The sequence below is a fragment of the Phacochoerus africanus genome, chromosome 4 (assembly GCF_016906955.1).
Source record: "Phacochoerus africanus isolate WHEZ1 chromosome 4, ROS_Pafr_v1, whole genome shotgun sequence".
Taxonomy (NCBI): Eukaryota; Metazoa; Chordata; class Mammalia; order Artiodactyla; family Suidae; genus Phacochoerus; species Phacochoerus africanus.
Genome location: NC_062547.1, coordinates 34,466,087 through 34,484,629, shown reverse-complemented (window position 1 = coordinate 34,484,629; position 18,543 = coordinate 34,466,087). Strand labels below are relative to the sequence as shown.

Genomic DNA, 18,543 nt, shown 5'->3' with positions numbered 1-18,543 from the left:
AATGTTTAAAATTAGCCAGAAGCCATAGAGAATTTAAGGCGGTCCACAAGAATTTTTTTAATAATAAAAATTTAAGTAAAATGTATATGCCCTACAAAACCAATATGCTAGTTTTTCACAATACTAATGTTCAATATTTACCATGTGTATCACCTCAACATAGGTACAAATGTAAAAAACTTTATAAGCAAATTTTGATGTGTTAAAATAATTTTTAACTCAATCTTATAGGACTATCCGAAACAACTCTAAATGCCTGTTGCTGACATCAAATTTATGAGAAAGGATGATCTTTTTAATGACCCAATTACCTTTAAATTTTCCTTTAAGTTTTCAAGGAAGAATGCAAGAAAGCCAGGGTAAATTCAAAATTAAATACTAGTCTGACCCATGTATTTCTAAAATGCATCTTGGTATTATGTGGAAAAAACACTTAAGAAATTGGAAGTCAAAAGAACTAGGATCCAGTCCCAGCTTTGCCACTAACTGAAACCTTGGCAAAGTGATTCTCTGGCCCTCATGCTTTAACAGGGATCTGAAATGGATCCTTCATTCCTTGCCGTTAAAAACCTGTGCTTTTAATGAGATGATCTATAAACAAATCAGAGAACACAGTAAATAAGGACAGAAAAATAAGGAAAACATGACTTAGAAAATAAAACAAAGTGGAAAGGCACAAAAAAGAAATGTTAGGAGTTCCCGGCGTGGTGCAGTGGTTAACAAATCCCACTAGGAACCATGAGGTTGCGGGTTCGGTCCCTGCCCTTGCTCAGTGGGTTAAGGATCTGGCGTTGCCGTGAGCTGTGGTGTAGGTTGCAGGCACGGCTCGGATCCTGCGTTGCTGTGGCTCTGGCGTAGGCTGGCAGCTACAGCTCCAATTTGACCCCTAGCCTGGGAACCTCTATATGCCTCGGGAGCGGCCCAAGAAATGGCAAAAAGACAAAAAGACAAAAAAAAAAAAAGAAATGTTAAAAACCCACAAGGGCTCAAAATAAGTTTATGCCAAAGTAAGCAGTTGACCCATATGTTATGATTTCCCTGGCATGGCTGATATGGTAAGATTCAATATGGTAAAATACTTTAATTGCTTCAGAATTAAGTAATGACAGCTACAAGAAATGTCAAATGACTAAATATATGAAAATGTTTTAATCTTTCAACCAATTATACACATGCTTATATGGTGGGGACTTTATGTTCATTATTTTATTTTATTTTTTAAATTATTATTATTTTTTTTTTGTCTTTTTGCCTTTTCTAGGGCCGCTTCCTGCGGCATATGGAGGTTCCCAGGCTAGGGGTTGAATTGGAGCTGCAGCCACTGGCCTACGCCAGAGCCACAGCAACACGGGATCCGAGCCAAGTCTGCAACCTACACCACAGCTCACGGCAACACCAGATTCTTAACCCACTGGGCAAGGCCAGGCATCAAACCCGCAACCTCATGGTTCCTAGTCGGATTCATTAACCACTGCGCCACGACGGGAACTCCATATGTTCATTATTTTAATCTGTTCTCAAAACAAATCTTCAATAGTTACTGTCATCTGCTTTAACACATAACAACTAACTTTTATGGAGTGCTTCCTGTATGTTAGGCCACATCCTGCTGTTCACTTAGTCCCCGTAACACTAGGAGGTGAATGTTATTCTCCCCTCTCACTGATAATTCAGGCAGAGAGAGGTTAAAAGTCCAAGGTCCATGTTTTAAATCCAGGATATAAAGCCCAAAAATTCAGGCTTCTAACTACTCTACCACTGCCTCTCTAACATCTGGCTTATAGATGAAAAGACTGAGGCTCAGAGAAGTTAAGTAACTTTTCCAAGGTCACAGAATTAGAATAGCAAGAGAATTTCAGCCTTGTTCCATGTACTGCAAAGCCCAGAGTTCCTTATAATTTTCTGTACATAATTAACTTCCTTTATGATATGGTGACTCTAAAAATGACTTGAAGTGATCCTCCTTTTCTTAACATACCAAGTGACTTTTAGTGAGGTTACACATGAAGCAAAATACCATAAACTGAGCTCAACATTACCACTGGTTCACTAGATCAGAGTTTTCCAAACTATGAGTCTAAAACCAATTTATTGGTTATGACCAGCCTTTAAAAAAAAGAAAGAAAAGAAAAATAGACTTGAATAGAGTATTACCAGGTTCTGCACAAAGTTAAGATATTATTTCAAATACATATGTAAGCATATGTATGTAAGCAGGTATACAAATGATATGTAAGCATTTGTGTATGACATGAAGCCAAGCAGACTCCTTACTTTGAACAGGTATTCTGAAAGCTACTAAACTAAATAATGGAATTAGTAATGTTAAAACCTGAGGTTGAGGTAAAATAAGTAAGATTCCAGGGTCTCAGCAACAAACTATTTCTGAAAATACATAAAAAAGCTTTAAGAAAGCTATGACAGTAGAGAGTGGTCAAGACAATGGGGTAGAAAGATCCTGAGCTCACTTCCTCTCACAAGCACACAAAAAACACAACTACCTACAGAAAAACTATCAATGAAAAAGACTTAAACCTGCAAGAAAGGATCTTCCAAAACTAAAGACATAAAGAAGGAACCACAAGGAGATGGGCAGGAGGGGTGGACTCACAATACCCCTGGGTGGGTGATTGCAAAGTGGAGAATAAACATACTGCAGAGGCTCTCTCACAGGAGTGAGAGTTCTGAGCCCTGTATCAAGCTCCCTAGCCTGGGGGACTGGTACCAGGAAGACAACTCCCAGAGCATTTGGCTTTGAAACCCAGTAGGGCTTAGCTTCAGGAGCCCCACAGGACAAGGGGAAACTGAGACTACACTCTTAAAGGGCACAAACAAAATCTCACATGCAATGGAACCCAGAACAAAAGCAGTAGCCTGGGCTAGACTTACCTTCCAGTCTTAGGAGAATCTCCTAGGGAGACATGAAGTGTGATTCACCCTGGGAATGTGGACACTGGTGGCAAACATATTTGGGGACATTCAGCCACATGAGCATGCCTATTGGCAGCTGTCATCTTCCCTCATTATCACCAAGACCTGGCCCCACCCAGCAGTCTTTAGGCTTCAGTGCTGGGATGCCTCAGGCCAAACAACTAGGCAGGGACACAGCCCCACCCATCAGCAGACAGGCTGCCTAAAGACTTCCTGAGCCCACAGCTGCCTCTAGACACACCCCCTAGACACTGCTCTGCCCATTACAGCAACAAGACACAGCTTCAACCACCAGTGGTCAGGCATTGGCCTTTCACACCAGGAAGCCTGCACAAGACTCTAGACCACCCTCACCTACCAGAGAGCAGATACCAAAAGCAAGAAAACTATAATTCTATAGTTTGCACACCAAGTCCAGTAACAGCAGGCAGACCCTATCCTGGGACCAGCTGGGTGTTGGCTCTGCCAGTTGGCATGCCAGTGAAACCTGCAGGACACCCCAGATCCTATATCCAACTATGTCAAGAATATACCGACAATCTATCTGAGCTCTGGGATCCTTGGGCCCTGTAACCAGACTTCAGAATCTGGCTCTGCCTGCCAGTAGTCTGGCAGACTACTGAAGGTGATTTGCCTTCACCTGCCAATGGGTGGGCAACAGCCCCAGAATGTTCTGGACCCTGACTCAAGCCATGAGCCAGCACTTGCAGCCCCAGGGTCCCTTAGGGTTCTTCAACTAGCTGCCTCGTGATAAGGCCCCATTAAATAGCAGCCAGCAGCATTCTCATAAGGCAGAATCTGACAACCAACTAGACTGGGGGCCAACCAAGCCTACCACACCCCCTATGTTCAGCCAGCCACAACAGAAGGACCCACATAAACCCCTTAGGGGAAACACCTAGAATATATATCTTCGGTGACAAGAGAGGAATGCACTGCTGGAACACACAAAACGTCTCCTACCTATGTGACTGAAAGATGTAACTAATCTACCACATACATAAATACAAAAGCAACTCAGACAAAATGAGGCAGCAGAGGAATATGTTTCAGATAAAAGAAGGTAAAAGCCAAGAAGAACTCAGTGAAGTGGAGATAGGTAATCTACCTGAGGAAGAGTTTATAATAATGATTGTAAAGATGATGAAAGAACTCAGGAGGAGAATGGACACACCAAGCAAGAAGTTAGAAGTTTTTACCAAAGAGTTGGAAAATATAAAGAACAATCAAACCAAGATGAAGAATACAGTAACTGAAATCACAAATACACCAGAAGGAATCCATAGTACACTAAATGATAGAGAAGAATGGATCAGTGAGCTGGAAGACAGTAGTAGAAATCACAGCCGCTGAAAAGAAAAAAAAAAAAATGAAAAGAAATGAGGACAGGGTAAGAAGCATTCAGGACAACATCAAGCATACTAATATTCCCATTATAAGGGTCCAAGAAAAAGAAGAGAAAGGGCCTGAGAAATATTTGAAAATGTAATAGCTAAAAACTTCCCTAATTAAGGAAAGAAAGGGAAACAGTCGCCCAGGTCCACAAAGCAGAGTCCCGTACATGATTAACCAAGAGGCACACACTGTAATTAAAATGACAAAGATTAAGATAAAAAGAGAATATTAAAAGCAGCAAGGGAAAATCAATAAGTAACATACAAAAGAACTCCCAAAAGGCTATCGGCTGAGTTTTCAGCAGAAACCCTGCAGGCTAGAAGGGAGTGGCATGATATATTTAAAGTTATGAAAGGGAAAAAGCTACAATCAAGAATACTGGTCACACACACTATGGCATTCTGGAAAAGGCAAAACCATGGAGATGGTAAAAAGATCAGTGGTTGCCAGGGATTAGGGGAAGGGAGAGATGAAGAGGCAGAGCACAGAGGATTTCTAGGGCGTTGAAATTATTCTTTATGATACTATGATGGTGAATACATGTCATTATATATTTGTCCAAACCCACAGAATGAACACCCCCACGAATGAGCCTTAATGGCAACTATGGGGCTTTAGATGATGATAATGTGTGAATATAGGATGACTGATTATAACAGATGCACCATTCTGGTGCAGGCCGTTGTTAGCGGGGAGGCTGTTAATGTCTAGGGGCAGAGGGTTCTAGGGACGTCCTGTACTTTCCACTCAATTTTGCTGAGAAAATAAAATTGCTCTTTAAAAAAAAAAAAAAAAAAAAGAATACTCTACTCAGCAAGGCTCTCTGATTTGTTGAAGAAATCAAAAGATTTACAGATAAACAAAAGCTAAAAGAATTCAGCACACCAAAACAGCTTTACAACAAATGTTAAAGGAAATTCTCAAGAAAAAAAGAGAAGGCCAATATTAGAAAAAAGAATTACAAAATGAAAAAGCTTATCAGTAAAGGCAAACGTACAGTAAAGGTAGGAAATCATCCACGCAAAAAGCTTGCAGGGAGGTTAAAAGATAGAGGTAGTACAATCATTTGTATCCACAATAAACAGTTAAGGGACACACAAAATGTTTAGATGTAAAATATGACATCAAAAACAGAAATTGAGAGGGGAGGAGAGAACAAATGCAGGACTGTTAAAATGCATTTGAAACTAGGAGATTAGCAACTTAAACAGTCATGTATATACACACACAGACTGCTTTACAAAAGCCTCATGGTAACTGCAAACCAAAAATCTGTAATTGTTAATACACAAACAAGAAAAAGAAATCCAAACACAAAACTAAAGACAGTCATCAAATTGCAAGAGAAAAGAACAAAAGAGGCAAGGAAGAAATAAGACTTACAAAAACAAATCCAAAACAATTAACAAAAAGGCAATAGAACATACATTATTGATAATAACTTTTAATGAAAATAGGTTAAATGCTTCAACCAGAAGATAAATATAGACTGAATAAATACAAAAACAAGACTCAATATATGCTGTTTACTAGAGACTCATTTCAGGTCTAGAGACACAAACAGGCTGAAAGTAAGGGGATGGAAAAAGGTATTCCATGCAGATAGAAATTAAAAGAAAACCAGAGCAGCAATACTTATACCAGACAAAACAGACTTTAAAATAAAGACTGTTACAAGAGACAAAGAAGGACACTACATCATGATCAAGGGATCAATCCAAGAAGTAAGATATAACAATTGTAAATACATTGGCACCCAATATAGGAGCACATCAATAATAAGGTAAATGTTAACAGACATAAAAGGACAAATGGACAATAACACAATAATAGTGGGGGAATTTAACAATGCAGTTACATCAATGGACAAATCATACAAACAGAAAATCAATAATGAAACACAGGCCTTATATAACACATTAGACCAAATCTTAATATATACAAAGCATACCATCAAAAAGCAGCAGAATACACACTCTTTTTCCAGTGCACATGGAACATTCTCCAGGAGAGGTCACATACTAGACCAAAAAACAAGTTTCAATAAAATGAGAAAACTGAAATCATATCAAGCATCTTTTCTGACCTCACGTAATGAGTCTAGAAATCAAGTATATGAAAGAAAACTGCTAAAAACACACAAAAAAAGTGGAGACTAAATAACATGCTACAAAAAAACCAATGAACCGCTAAAGAAACTAAAGAGGAAATCAAAATATGCCTAGAGACAAATGAAAACAAAACCACTATGATCCAAAACCTGTGAGACACAGCAAACACAGTTCTAGAAGGGAAGTTTATAGCAATACAAGCTTACCTCAGGAAATAAGAAAAAATTCAATAAACCTAACCTTACACCTAAAGCAACTAGAGAAAGAACAACAAACAAAACCCAAGGTTACAAAAAATTGTATAGCTCATAACAGAAATAAATGAAATAGAGACTAAACAACAGAAAAGATTAATAAAACTAAAAGCTGGTTTTTTGAAGATAAACAAAATTGATAAAAATTTTAGCCAGACTCATCAAGAAAAAAAGGGAGGGCAGAATCAATAAAATCAGAAATGAAAAAGGAGAAGTTACAGCTGACATCACAGAAATACAAAGGATCATAAGAGAATAATATGACCAACTCTATGTCAATAAAATGGACAACTTAGAAGATATGGGCAAATTGTTAGAAAGGAACATTCTAAGACTGAACCAGGAAAAAATAGAAAATAGAAAACACACCAATTACCAGTGCCAATTACCAATACTGAAACTGAATCAGTAATTTAAAAACTCCCAGCAAACAAAAGCCCAGGCCCAGATGCCTTCACAAGTGAATTCTACCAAACATTTAGAGTAGAGAAGAGTTAACATTTACCCATCAAAAACTATTCTAAAAAATTTCAGACATAGGAACACTTCTGAACCCGATTAATGAGGCCACCATCACCCTAGCACCAAAATCAGTCAAAGATAATTTCACAAAAAAGAAAATTATGGGCTAAAATCACCAATGAACATAGATGCAAAAATCCTCAACAAAATATTAGTGAACCAAATCCAACAATACATTAAAAGGATCATCCACTATGATCAAATAGAATATATTCCAGGGATGCAAGGTTTTTCAACAACCACAAATTAGTCAATGTGATACACCACATTAACAAAACAATAAAAAGGGAGTTCCCATCATGGCTCAGTGGTTAACAAATCCGACTAGGAACCATGAGGTTTCAGGTTCGACCCCTGGCCTCGCTCAGTGGGTTAAGGATCTGGCGTTGCCGTGAGCTGTGGTGTAGGCTGGCGGTGTAGGTCGCAGACACGGCTCAGATCTGGTGTTGCTGTGGCTGTGGTGTAGGCCGGCAGCTACAGCTCCAATTAGACCCCTAGCCTGGGAACTTCCATATGCTGCCAGAGCAGCCCTAGAAAAGGCAAAAACAAAAACAAAAAAACAGTAAAAACCATATGATCACATCAATGAAGAAAAAGTTTTCTTTTTTTTTGTCTTTTCTAGGGTCGTACCTGCAGCATATGGAGGTTCCCAGGCTAGGGGTCTAATTTGAGCCGTAGCTGCCAACCTATATGCAAGAGCCACAGCAACATCAGATACAAGCCACGTCTGTGACCTACACCTCAACTCATGGCAATGCCAAATCCTTAACCCACTGAGTGAGGCCAGGGATCAGACCCGCAACCTCATGGTTCCTGGTTGGATTCAGTAACCACTGAGCCTCGACAGGAACTTCCGATGCAGAAAAAGCTTTTGATAAAATTCAACATCCATTTTGATTAAAAAAAAAAAAAAACTCTTCAGCAAGTGGGCACAACAAAGGACACATATGACAAACCCACAGCTAACATATTCAAGTGACATGCTAAAAGCATTTCTTCTAAGATCAGGAATAAAACAAGGATGCCCACTCTTGCTACTTCTATTTAACATAGTTTTGGAACTACTAGCCTCAGCAATCAGAGAAGACAAAGAAATAAAAGGAATCTGAATTGGAAAGGAAGAAGTAAAATAATCATTCTTTGTAAATGACATGAGAAAATCCTAAGCACACTACCAGAAAACTACTAGAGCTCATCAATGATTCAGTAAAGCTGCAGGATACAAAATTAATACACAGATATCTGTTGTATTTCTATATACTAACATCAAACTGTCAGAGAAATTAAGGCAACAATCCCATTTATCATCACATTCAGAAAGAATAGCTAAGAATAAACCTACTTAAGGGGCAGAAGACTTGTACTCTGAAAACTAAGACACTGATGAAAGAAACTGAAGATGACACAAACAGATGGAAAGATATAATGAATTCTTGCACTGGAAGAATCAATATTTTTCTTTTTTTTTTTTGCTATTTCTTTGGGCCGCTTCTGCGGCATATGGAGGTTCCCAGGCTAGGGGTCGAATCGGAGCTGTAGCCGCCGGCCTACGCCAGAGCCACAGCAACGCGGGATCCAAGCCGAGTCTGCAACCTACACCACAGCTCACGGCAACGCCGGATCGTTAACCCACTGAGCAAGGGCAGGGACCGAACCCGCAACCTCATGGTTCCTAGTCGGATTCGTTAACCACTGCGCCACGACGGGAACTCCCCAATATTTTTCTAAATGGTTGTACAACCCAAGGCAATCTACAAACTCCAGGCAATCCTTATCAAATTACCAATGGCATTTTTCACAGAACAAGAACAATTTTAAAATTTGTTTGGAAACGCAAAAGACTTCAAATAGCTAAAGCAATCTTGAGAAAGAAGAATGGAGCTGAAGGAATCATGATACCTGAATCCAGACTACACTACAAAGCTAGAGTAATCAAAAGAGTATGGTACTAGCACAAAACCGGACACATAGATCAGTGGAACAAGACTAAAAAGCCCGGAAATAAACCCATATACTTATGGTCAATTAATCTACAACAAAAGAGGCAATATATAAGAGAGAAAAGACAATCTTTTCAATAATTGGCGTGGAGAAACCTGGACAGCTACATGTAAAAGAACAAATTTAGAACCTTCCATAACACCACATACAAAAATAAACTCAAAATGGCTTAAAGACCTAAATGCAAGACTGGGAGTCCCTGTTGTGGCACAGCAGAAACAAATCCAACCAGGAACCATGAGGTTGTGGGTTTGATTCCCAGTCTCACTCAGTGGGTTAAGGATCCAGTGTTGCCATGACCTGTGGTGTAGGTCGTAGACGTAGCTTGGATCTGGCATTGCTATGGCGTAGGCCAGTAGGCCTGCAGCTGTAGGTCTGATTAGACCCCTAGCCTGGGAACCTCCATATGCCATGAGTGCAGCCCTAAAGAGCAAAAATAAATAAATAAAAATAAATAAATAAATAGGAGTTCCCATCGTGGTTCAGTAGTTAACGAATCAGACTAGGAACCATGAGGATGTCGGTTCAATCCCTGGCCTCGCTCAGTGGGTTAAGGATCCAGCATTGCCATGAGCTGTGGTGTAGTTCGCAGACGCAGCTCCGATCTGGCGTTGCTATGGCTCTGGCATAGGCCGGTGGCTACAGCTCCAATTAGACCCTTAGCCTGGGAACCTCCATATGCCACATGTGCTGCCCTAAAAAGATAAAAAGACAAATAAATTAATTAATTAATTAATTAATGCAAGACTGGTTAGTTTAAAACTCCTACAGGAAAATATAAGCAGAACATTCTTTAACATAAATCACAGCAATATTGTTTTGGATCCATCTTTCTAGAATATTGAAAATAAAAGCAAGAACAAACAAATGGGACCTAATTAAACTTAAAAGTCTTTGCATAGCAAAGGAAACCATAAACAAAATGAAAGGACAAACTACTGAATGGGAGAGAGTATTTGCAAGTGATGCAACTGACAAAGGATTAATTTCCAAAATATAGAAACAGCTCATAAAGCTCAATTAAAAACAATCAAAAATGAGTAGAAAACCCAGGCAGATATTTCTCCAAAGAAGACAGAAGATGGTCAACAGGCACATGAAAAGATGCTCAATACCACTAATTATTAGAGACACGCAAATCAAAACTACAATGTGGTACCACCTCACACTGGACAGAATGCCCATCATTAATAAGTCTACAAATAATAAATGCTGGAGAGGCTGTGGAGAAATAGGAACCTTCCTACACTGTTGGTAGGTATGTAAATTGGTACAGCCACAATGGAGAATTGTATAGAGGTTCCTTAAAAAATTAAAAATATAGCTACCATATGATTGATACCCCAACCCCGCTCCTGGGCATACGTCTGGAGAAAACTCTAATTCAAAAAGATACATGCACCTTTATGTTCATGGCAGCACTATTTACAATAGCCAAGATATGGAAACAATCTAAATGTCCACCAACTGATGAATGGATTAAAAGTGTCATCCAATGGAATACTACTCAGCCATAAAAAGAATGAAATCATGCCATGTGCAGCAAGTGCATGCAACTAGAGATTATCATACTAAGTGAAGTAAATCAGAAAGAGAAAGACAAAGCATATATCACTTCTATGTGGAATCTAAAATCCAGCACAAATGAACCTATCTATGAAACAGAAACAGACTCACAAACATAGACAACAGACTTCTGGCTGCCAAGGGGGAGAGGGGAGAGAGTTCAATAGACTGGTAGTTTGGGGTAAGTTGATGCAAACTATTACATTTAGAATGGATAAAAAACAAGGTCCTACTGTACAGCATAGGGAAATAGATCCAGTCTCCTGGGACAGACCAAGTTGGAGAATAATATAAAAAATGAATATATATAAATATACACACAAACACACACAAAACATTGCAAATCAACTATACTTTAAGAAAAAGAAATAAATCAACTATACTTCAATACAAAAGGAAAAGACTATGACTAACAATGATATAAATAACAATATCAATAAACTTAAACTTTGTCTCATTTAATCCTCTAAAAAGTTCTGTGACCAGGTATTATTTAATTCTCATTGTACCGATGAGGAAATTGAAGTGTAAAAAGTTTAAATAAACCTGCCTGATATCAAGCTACAAGGTCTTTCTTAAGCCCAGTGCCCAAGCAGAAATTTTTCCAGGAATAAATTTGTATTTTAGAATACAAAGTATTGTGCAACAGGGAAATATGGGTTTCTACAATCATCTGAATCATGCCAAGATGAGAGAATTCATCAACAGAAAGAACAATTAGTTTCAAAACTGAAATGGAAAATTTATTCCAAGGAAGGTCATGGAAGTTAAAGCTTTGTTTCCAAGGATTTTTATGGCAACAGGGATACTAAATATCCAACAACAGTGGGAGTTCCCGTCGTGGCTCAATGGTTAAAGAATCTGACTAGGAACCATGAGGTTGCGGGTTCCATCCCTGGCCTCGCTCAGTGGGTTAAGGATCCGGCGTTGCCGTGAGCTGTGGTATAGGTTGCAGACGAGGCTTGGACCCCACGGTGCTGTGGCTCCGGCGTAGGCCAGTGGCTACAGCTCTGGTTAGACCCCTAGCCTGTGAACCTCCATGTGCCATGGGTAAGGCCCTAGAAAAGAACAAAAAAAACCCCAAAAATATCCAACAACAGTGAACTGGTTAACTATATTCTAATATATATTTAATATATTTTAAACACATTTTAATAATCTTAGCCAGCCATTTTTAAATAATGATATAAAAATATTTAGTGATATAAAAATATATTACTAATGTTTAAAAGGCAAAAAAATCTGGTTACAAAAGAGTGATCCTATTTATAAAAACAAGACATGTCCCTCACCACTGAATCTATCTGGTTTCTGTGTTTGGATAGGGAGAATTCATGACAGTGAATCTGAATACTAGAGGATGGCAAACTCAAATCTATTTGGCTGCTACTTTCTAAATAGCAAACATTAAGAGTTCAAAGAATGACAGCTTCATGTGAAAATGTATCAAACTATTTTTTGAGTGTCAAGAGATCTCAGAGAGAATCACAAATATAAAAACATCTATAAGCGAGGCACAGAGAAAATGAAAAATCCTAAAATCCCAGCGAGTCCCATCTCCCCAGAAAAACTCACTCTGGGGAGCATGCTCTGATATGGAGGTAGATTTCCTGCTGCTACTTCAATTTTTATTTCTCTCCTCTCCTAAAAATTTTACCAAGTACATGCAGTTGAATTTACTTTAGTTAAATGTACATATAGTGACATTCCATTGTGTCCATATGAATATACATTTTCACATTTTTTTAAATTTACATAGAACAAAATCTGGAAGGCTCCATGCCGCAATAGATAATAATAGTTATCTTCAGGGGATGAGATTAGAGGTCTTAATTTTCCTCATTATGCTTACCTGTATTTTCCAAATGTTCTTATAATGAACATGTATTATTTCTACAATGTTATTAAAATGAATACAGCAACCTGATACAAATAAATGCAAAAACTTTTTTGTGAGAGATAACAACATTAACATTTTACTTGTGACAGCGGTTCTTTACTTTGTGAGCTCTTGGATTAATCAGAAAGAATACTGTCTAGTTTTTACCTCTCGAGCTTTCTGCTGCAGACGGTCACGTTCTACTTTTTCTTTGCCAACAAACCACACTTCCCATGGTGTCAGGCTGCTCTCTGGTAAGCACACCTGTTTCTGTTCTTCTTGGGTATCTTCAGATCCAACCACACTATTACAAAAGAGAGGATATTATATCACATGCACTCCAACCTCTTCAGCTTAGCAGTCAAAATCACTTAACTGTACAATGAAAGCAGAATTCCATGATATATTTACAGTATTATGATCTTTATATGTAAAAATGCATTAATCATATATATACACTTGAAAAAGCCTGAACAGGAAGTCCAATATTTGAATTAGTTTATGCTTCAGATTGCCTTTGAATTCTCTCATCTTCTAAAATCACATTTGCCTCAATGGCAACAATTTTCTACTCTTAAAAATCTTGTATCTGGACAACTAATTATGACATATGATCCTAACCAGATCCTGGAGCAGACCTTCCTTTTTTTCCTCCTTTGAATAGTTTGCAAAGGAAAGAATATGTATTTACACAGAGAGGATGGTAAAGCCAATGTAGTAATAATTAGGGTTTGGGAGTGAAGGGCTGACAAAAGTTCTTTATACTCTCAACTTTTCTGTAAGTTGGAAATTGTTTTGAAATTTAAAAAGTACAAAAAATATATGGCCCTTGTATTCTTTAATGTGTTGCCAATTCTCACGGTGTCCATGACTCCCCACAGCTGGGTTACCTCCTACCATAGTCTCCACCACACACAGCTGTCTGTCTCTTTTGGATAACTGTAAAAGTAACCACTCATTCGAGCTCGGGAGAAGAGGAGAGGGGAGTGCTGTGCACACTTACAGAAAAACACGGGGGGCAGGGGGAAGAACACAGGGTCTTGGCCAGATACACAAGCCCCATAAAACTTAGGAAAAGCTGAACTCTGAACACCCATAGAAAGAAAGGCTGTTCAGGACCCAAGGCTACTCTAAAGACTAGGTTATTACAGACTCAGCTCCCGTATGTCCCTTTAACATTCCTACTTCAGGTAACCAATTGCCTCGTCCACTGCTATGCGTGAATTTTTCTACTTCATACCTTAAGTTTACTTGTTTTTTTTTCCCGCGGCCATTGCTTCATTTGTCTATGTCCTTAAGGAATTTGCTTTCTAGTGGGAAAGGGACACTTGCGATGGGTTATTTCTTTTTTTTTGGGGGGGGGTTATTTCTTTTATATCTATGCTTCTCAGTCTTGCATACCATCACCTCATCCTCCCATTGTTTCAACTATCTCTAGGTGCTGATGATGCCTGGCTTGGGCATTCCAGGCTAGATCTTGCTCCTGAGCTCCAAACTCTTATTTTTCAACCATCTGAGAGAGTATCCCACTTAAACATCAAACCTAATCAATTCACAACAAGTCTAATCATCTTCTACCACGCACTATCCTCCCCACCAAGAAAAATCTTACTCCTCTTAGAATTATCATTTGATCCAGCAATCCCACTCCTGGGCATCTATCCAGAGAAAACCATGACTCGAAAAGACACATGTTGGAGTTCTTGTCGTGGCTCAGAAGTTAATGAATCCTTCTAGCATCCATGAGGATGCAGGTTCAATCCCTGGCCTTACTCAGTGGTTTAAGGACCTGGCATTACTGTGGCTGTGGTGTAGGCGGGCAGTTACAGCTCCAATTTGACCCCTAGCCTGGGAACCTCCATGTGCTGAGGTGTAGCCCTAAAAAGCAAAGCCTTCCAATGTTCATTGCAGCACTATATACAATAACCAAAACATGGAAACAAACTAAATGCCCATCAAAGAGGGATGGATAAAGAAGATGTGGTACATATACACAATGGAATATTACTCAGCCATTAAAAGGAAAGAAATAAGGGCATTTGCAGCAACATGGATGGACTTAGAAATTATCATACTAAGTGAAGTTAGTCAGACAGCAAGACACCAACATCATATGCTACCACTTACATGTGGAATCTAAAAAAAGGACAAAATGAACTTCTTTGCAAAACAGACACTGACTCACAGACTTTGAAAAACTTATGGTTTCCAAAGGAGACAGGTTGGGGGATGGGGGTTTGGGATGGAAATGCTATAAAATTGGGTTGTGGTGATCGTTGTACAACTATAAATGTAATAAAACACCGTGTAACTAAAAAAATTAAAAAATAAAAAATAAATCTTACTCCTCCTCTTATATCCTACCTCAGTGAAGAGTACCAGCACCCATTCAGTTAGCCAAGCCAGAAACCTAAGCTTTCACTCCTCCAGCTCCCTGACCACATTTAATACCCTCCTTCCCACACCCATATAATCACCATGTCACATCTATTCTAGTTCTTTGCTCTCTCAAGACATTCTTCTCTTCCACAACCTTACAGCTGCTGTCTGGACATAACTGGCCTTTCTCTCTCCATTTCAAACTATCCTCCACTGTTGCCAGATTCATCCTTTAAAGGCATCCTTCTAGCATCCTGTTCCTCATTTCAAAGTTCTTCAGTAGCTCCTTTGCCCCTAAGATGAAATCCACATCCTGTAGTCTGACACCCATGAATTGGCCCTGCCTATCTTCCAGCCTCTTCTTCTACCCATGGCGGATCTAGACTCCACGTTTCAGTCTTGTTGAACTCAGGCAGGTTGATGACTATTCCATGCCCTTGTGCTCTACATCTCTGCCTAAAACTCTGAAATGCCTTTCCTCCACCTCCACATATAGCCAAAGTCAGAGCTTAGATTTGGGAATAAAACATCTGGGGTGAATCTCTACCTGCTGTTTCCTAGCTATGTACATTTTTCAACCTTTTCAAACTTCCATTTCTCATCTGTTAAGTGGAGAAAACAGTAGTGGCATGAACTGGTACTGTGGCATGAACAATCCATGCTAAAGCTTAGTTACTTAGTTCAGTCCTAGGCACTCAGCATTTGGAAGGTGTCATTTAGTAGTACTAGGAAGAGTGCAGCTAATTCCTACTCTCCCTTCACAATTCAACTCAGGTATTAACTTTATTGCCTCACAGTGAAACTCTGCAAAAATCTGGACTAAGTGCCTTGGGCTTTCTGTCATTTGCCCATCTCTGCCAGAGGCCATGAATTCCTTGTAGACAGAAAACATGCCCTAACTCATTTTATATTCCAAGAGTCTAGCTTAGGGCCTGGATAGAGTCAGCTCCTAAGATCTGTTTGTTGAAATAAATCAGTGAGATCACATTGCTGTGGTTGTGGCATAGGCCAGCAGCTGCAGCTCCAATTCAACACCTAGCCTGGGAATCTCCATATGCTGTGAGTGGGGCCCTAAAAAGACCAAAAAAAAGGAGTCTCCCCCATCAAACCCCCGCCCCCCCCCCCCCCAGAGCTCAGCAGAAACAAATCTGACTAGCATCCATGAGGATGCAGGTTCAATCCCTGGCCTCACACAGTGGGTTAAGGATCTGGCGTTGCTCTGAGCTGTGGTGTAGGTTGCAGACATGGCTCAGACCTGGCGTTGCTGTGGTGTAGGCCTGTGGCTGCAGCTATTTGACCCCTAGCCTGGGAATCTCCATATGCCTCAGGGGGTGAGGCCCTAAAAAGACAAAAAAAGAAAAAGAAGGAAAGAAAGAAAGGAAGGAAGGAAGGAAGGAAAGAAGGAAGGAAGATCAGTGTTTTTTTTTTTTAATGACACTTTAAATATTCAATTTCTTGCCTCATCAGTTTTAACAGATATATTCAAAATGTATTGCACATTCACCTCAGCTCTTCCCATAATCAAGAGAAGCTAAAGCAGCTGTTTATGACCAGGATGCTTATAAAGGCATGGGATTCCTAATGGAGACAGTGTATAAAAACCAACATAAAGCTGAATAAAGAGAAAGTCTAATGCATATTATGAAAGATTCCAGGAAAATACTCCCCATCTTGTCTGAAGTCACCTGTGAACCTCATCACAGTCCTGTCCACCACACTTAAAGCTCACTGCATCCTCTAAGCACAGCTCTATATACCTAAAATACCTGGATCTCAACTCCATCATATGCAACTGAAGCCTGAGTGTGTCCCCAAAAGCCTTACCCTATTAGTTTTGCCATAGTCACATCCCTGTGGCAGGTGAAGGATGTTAAAAAGGTATAAAATCCCACACAGCTCTAGGTTCATACCCTGGGTCACAAGAGGAAGCTCAATGCCCAGAACTATGGCTGGACTAAGATCACCCCCAAACTGTTCAGGGCACCAACTAAAGGTGAGCAGAGGAGTAGGGAGGAGGAATGAGGAAAGGTTACTGAAAAGAAGTGCTAGGTTTTCTGAAGCATTTGAAAATAATCACTGCACCCATCTGTTCTCTAGGAAATAAGACACATTCCTTCAGCACATGTTTGTTGAACACCTAATAAGTATCTGACACTTGCCACATACAGGCTTGACAACTTCTGGATTCTTTCCAGACCACATACTACCTACTGCTTTGATTCAGAGGGAAGGAACTGTGATAAGGAAGGCAGCTTCAGCCCTAGGATGGTACCAGCTCATTAGGGTTTTGGCTAAGGTTTGCAACAAATATGATCAGCTCCTCCCCTGATGAGCTCCATTTGGTCAGGGCTTTGGCTCTTAGAGAAACTAGTACAAGGTCTCAGAAGCTGAGCTGTAGGGCTTTTTGCTTTTTTGTTTTTTTTTAAGGCCTGCACCTGCAGTACGTGGAAGTTCCAAAGCCAGGGATCTAATCAGAGCCACAGCTGTGGCAACACAGGATCTACCCCACTGCACTGGGCCTTGACCGGCTTTACCACAGTGGGAACTCCAGCCCAGGTGTAGTTTTGATGACCATCACTCATTAGGTTGCCAAACTGTGTCTACGTTGCTTAGTCCTGTTGATTAGGCTCAAATGGTATTTTCCAAAGCCTTGAAATTTATTTTCAAAATCTTTGGGACCGGAGTTCCCGTTGTGGTGCAGTGGTAAAGGAATCCGACTAGGAACCATGAGGTTGCGGGTTCGATCCCTGCCCTTGCTCAGTGGGTTAAGGATCCGGCGTTGCCGTGAGCTGTGGTGTAAGCTGCAGACACGGCTCGGATCCTGCATTGCTGTGGCTGTGGCCATGGCCGGCAGCTACAGCTCCGATTCAACCCCTAGCCTGGGATCCTCCATATGCCGTGGGAGCAGCCCATGAAATGGCAAAAAATGACCAAAAAAAAAAAAAAAATCTTTGGGACCAACTTAGTCCTGAGAAATCTGTACAAAGGCCTACAGGAAAATGGACTCCTGAAACTGTTTCTTGTTGCTACAACCAGTCTGGACACGTGGCTTAGCTTGGTTTCTCTTAGTGATCTCCATTCCTACCAGTGTACTTACTTTTCACTTCTCAATTCTGGAGACTCATTGTTGTAACTGAGTGAGTCACTTCATATGGCTCTATATTCCATTCACTTACTCTGGGTATGAAAGCTTTGTAGTAAAGGGGACTATCTGGTGGTTTACACATAAAGCAAGGGTTCTCTGGTCTGTATTTCTTAGATCTCCTATATTGTGCCTTGTGCAGCTTGACAATCAGAAACTTTCTGAAGATGATGTAATGATTCTGCCCCCAGACCTGCATCACTAAGCCTGTCTCACAAAAGATGTTCCTGCAGACTGGAGTTCCCACTGTGGCTCAGTGGGTTAAGAACCACTAGTATCCATTCCTGGCTTCGCTCAGTGGGTTAAGGACTCAGTGTTGCCACAAGCTGCAGCGTAGGTCACAGATGCAGCTCAGATCCTCCG

General features: G+C 40.0%; 1 protein-coding gene across 1 annotated transcript in view; it reads right to left on the bottom strand.

Annotated features, from left to right (window-relative positions):
- CCDC34 (coiled-coil domain containing 34) overlaps positions 1-18,543 on the bottom strand; it is a 37,973-nt gene that overhangs the window by 18,011 nt on the left and 1,419 nt on the right. Inside the window, exon 2 of the mRNA XM_047776113.1 lies at positions 12,828-12,963. Within this exon, the coding sequence (XP_047632069.1) occupies positions 12,828-12,963 (136 nt within the window). The remainder of the gene's footprint in view (positions 1-12,827; positions 12,964-18,543) is intronic.